Source organism: Triticum urartu, chromosome 7A (assembly GCF_056163025.1).
Source record: "Triticum urartu cultivar PI428250 chromosome 7A, HENAU_Tu73, whole genome shotgun sequence".
In the NCBI taxonomy this organism is placed as follows: domain Eukaryota; kingdom Viridiplantae; phylum Streptophyta; class Magnoliopsida; order Poales; family Poaceae; genus Triticum; species Triticum urartu.
This window is the reverse complement of record NC_141879.1, coordinates 520,661,012-520,663,201: the sequence shown is the minus strand read 5'-3', so window position 1 is coordinate 520,663,201 and position 2,190 is coordinate 520,661,012. Positions and strand designations below refer to the sequence as shown.

The 2,190-nt window shown below is 52.4% G+C and overlaps 1 protein-coding gene across 1 annotated transcript; it reads left to right on the top strand.

Annotated features, from left to right (window-relative positions):
* Positions 1-811: 811 nt before the first annotated feature.
* Positions 812-1,426, top strand: LOC147960240 (uncharacterized). The gene has a single exon (XM_087533225.1). The coding sequence runs from the start codon at positions 812-814 to the stop codon at positions 1,424-1,426; it is 615 nt and encodes a 204-aa protein (XP_087389351.1).
* Positions 1,427-2,190: the final 764 nt, after the last annotated feature.

The following is a 2,190-nucleotide window of genomic DNA, read 5'->3' as shown; positions in this document are numbered from 1 at the left end:
GGGGAGGCTGGCCAGAGGAAAGAGATCTGAGACATGAAATAGAGAGGAAGAAAGAGAGGGATCTTAGGGAGCAGCTCAAGGCGCAACAGTGGCAGAGGGAGTACGAGCGCAAGCAGTATGAGGCGACAAGCCAATGGGAGCGGGGTTCAACGAGCAGAGGTGGTGAGACCAGGCACGGTTACCACCCTCACTTCCCTCGGGAGAGAAAGAGGGGTTACTATGTTCGTAAGCCTCGGCAGGATTATGATGAGACGAGGAGGAGGGGAGATAGCCCTCAAGGCACTCCAAACTCGAGGAAAAGAAGGCCGAGACAGATGTGGGTACCAAAAGGGGATGGGGACAGGCAAGAGGGGGATGAATCGTTTGTCCGCGACACTAGACAGAAGACATCCTCTGTTTTCGATCGTATTGAAGAGAATGATAAGGTATCGGCGGACCCTGCCACGGAGAGGGGCCGCCGGGAGCAATGATTATCCTTGCCTGGAACTGCCGAGGCTTGGGGTTGGACTCGGCAGTTGGCGAGCTTCGGGGCCTGATTAAGTCATACAACCCAGAGGTGGTGTTCTTATCAGAAACAAAGAAGAGATCCGGAGCGATGGATAGACTCAAGTGGAGTTTGGGGTTGACCAAAGGGGTAGCGGTGGATTGCAATGGCAAGAGTGGAGGCTTAGCACTATGGTGGAGGGACCATATTGATGTTACATTTAGGACGTGGTGCCAATATTACATTGATGCAGCTATTGCGAGTGAGGGTGGCTCCTTTAGGTTCACTGGAATCTATGGAGAGCCATGCATTTAGAAAAGAACGAAGATGTGGGAGTCAATACACTATCGATGTGCCCAGGACAACCTCCCATGGCTATGCGCGGGCGACTTCAATGATGCCCTTCGCCAGAACGAGCAACAAGGTGGTAACCCGAGGAGCAGAGGACAGATGGAATCTTTTGAGAACTGCCTGACCGACTGCAGGCTGGCAGATCTCGGCTTCTTTGGGTACCCATTTACCTGGGACAATAAGAGAGATGGTGCAGATAGCATTCAAGTTTGGCTGGATCATGCGACCTGCAACGGAGATTTTGCTGAGCTCTTCCTGGCAACTGAAGTGATACACGTGATGACGGAAGAATCGAACCACCAGGCACTGATCATTAAGGCACTGATGTTGGCGGGGGACAAATCCATGCGTGGTCAGAGGCCATTTATGCACGAGGCAGCGTGGGCACGACATGAGCAGTACGAGACCATGGTGGCCGCTGCATGGGAGGAGGCGCATGCAGCCAATCAGAGCAGCGGGCGGCTAGCGACAACATGCAACAGCCTGCGGGCCGCCATGAAATCCATGCAGGAGTGGAGTCGAAGGGTCTTTGGTTCCATCAAGAAGCAAATTGGCCACCTCAAAACGCAGCTGGTGGATGCGAAGGAATGAGCAGCGAGGACGGGTTAAGACAGGAAATCAAGGAGATTGAGGACCAGCTACATGAGTTGTACGAACGAGAGGTGTTCTACAAGCAACGCTCGCGTGTTGACTGGCTGCAAGAGGGCGATCAAAATACTAAGTATTTTCAAAACTGTGCTTCGCACCAAAAACGGAAGAACACAGTCAAGGCGCTTCGGCGCGAGGATGGATCTAGGTGTATGGATGACGAGGGGATGAGGAGGATGGCCGCCCAGTTCTATGCACACTTATTTGCATCTGAGGGCTTGCGGGATGGGGAAAGAGTGCTCCAACATATCGAAGAATCTGTGACCGAGGAGATGAATGTAAAACTCGATGCTCCTTTCACGGATGACGAGATTGAGACTGCTCTATTCCAAAAGGGACCCACTAAGGCGCCGGGCCCGGACGGCCTCCCGGATATGTTCTACCAATGCCACTGGGCGCTGGTTAAGAACGATGTGTGCGGTGCGGTTCGTGAGTTTCTGGCCGAGACCGCCGCTCCCAACGGGTTCAATGACACAATTATTGTAATGATTCCGAAAGTAAAGTCACCAGAATTATTGTCGCAGTTTCGCCCTATTAGCTTATGTAATGTCTTGTACAAGATTGCGGCGAAGGCACTGGCCAACCGCTTGAAGATTGTTCTTCCTTTCATGATCTCAGAGGAGCAGAGCGCGTTTGTCCTAGGCAGGCTCATAACTGATAATGTGTTGGCGGCCTATGAGTGTGTGCGTGCTATAAGGAAGAGGAAA

Excerpts from the sequence above, each read along its gene's own strand:
- LOC147960240 (XM_087533225.1), top strand. The coding sequence starts at position 812 with ATGTGGGAGTCAATACACTATCGATGTGCCCAGGACAACCTCCCATGG.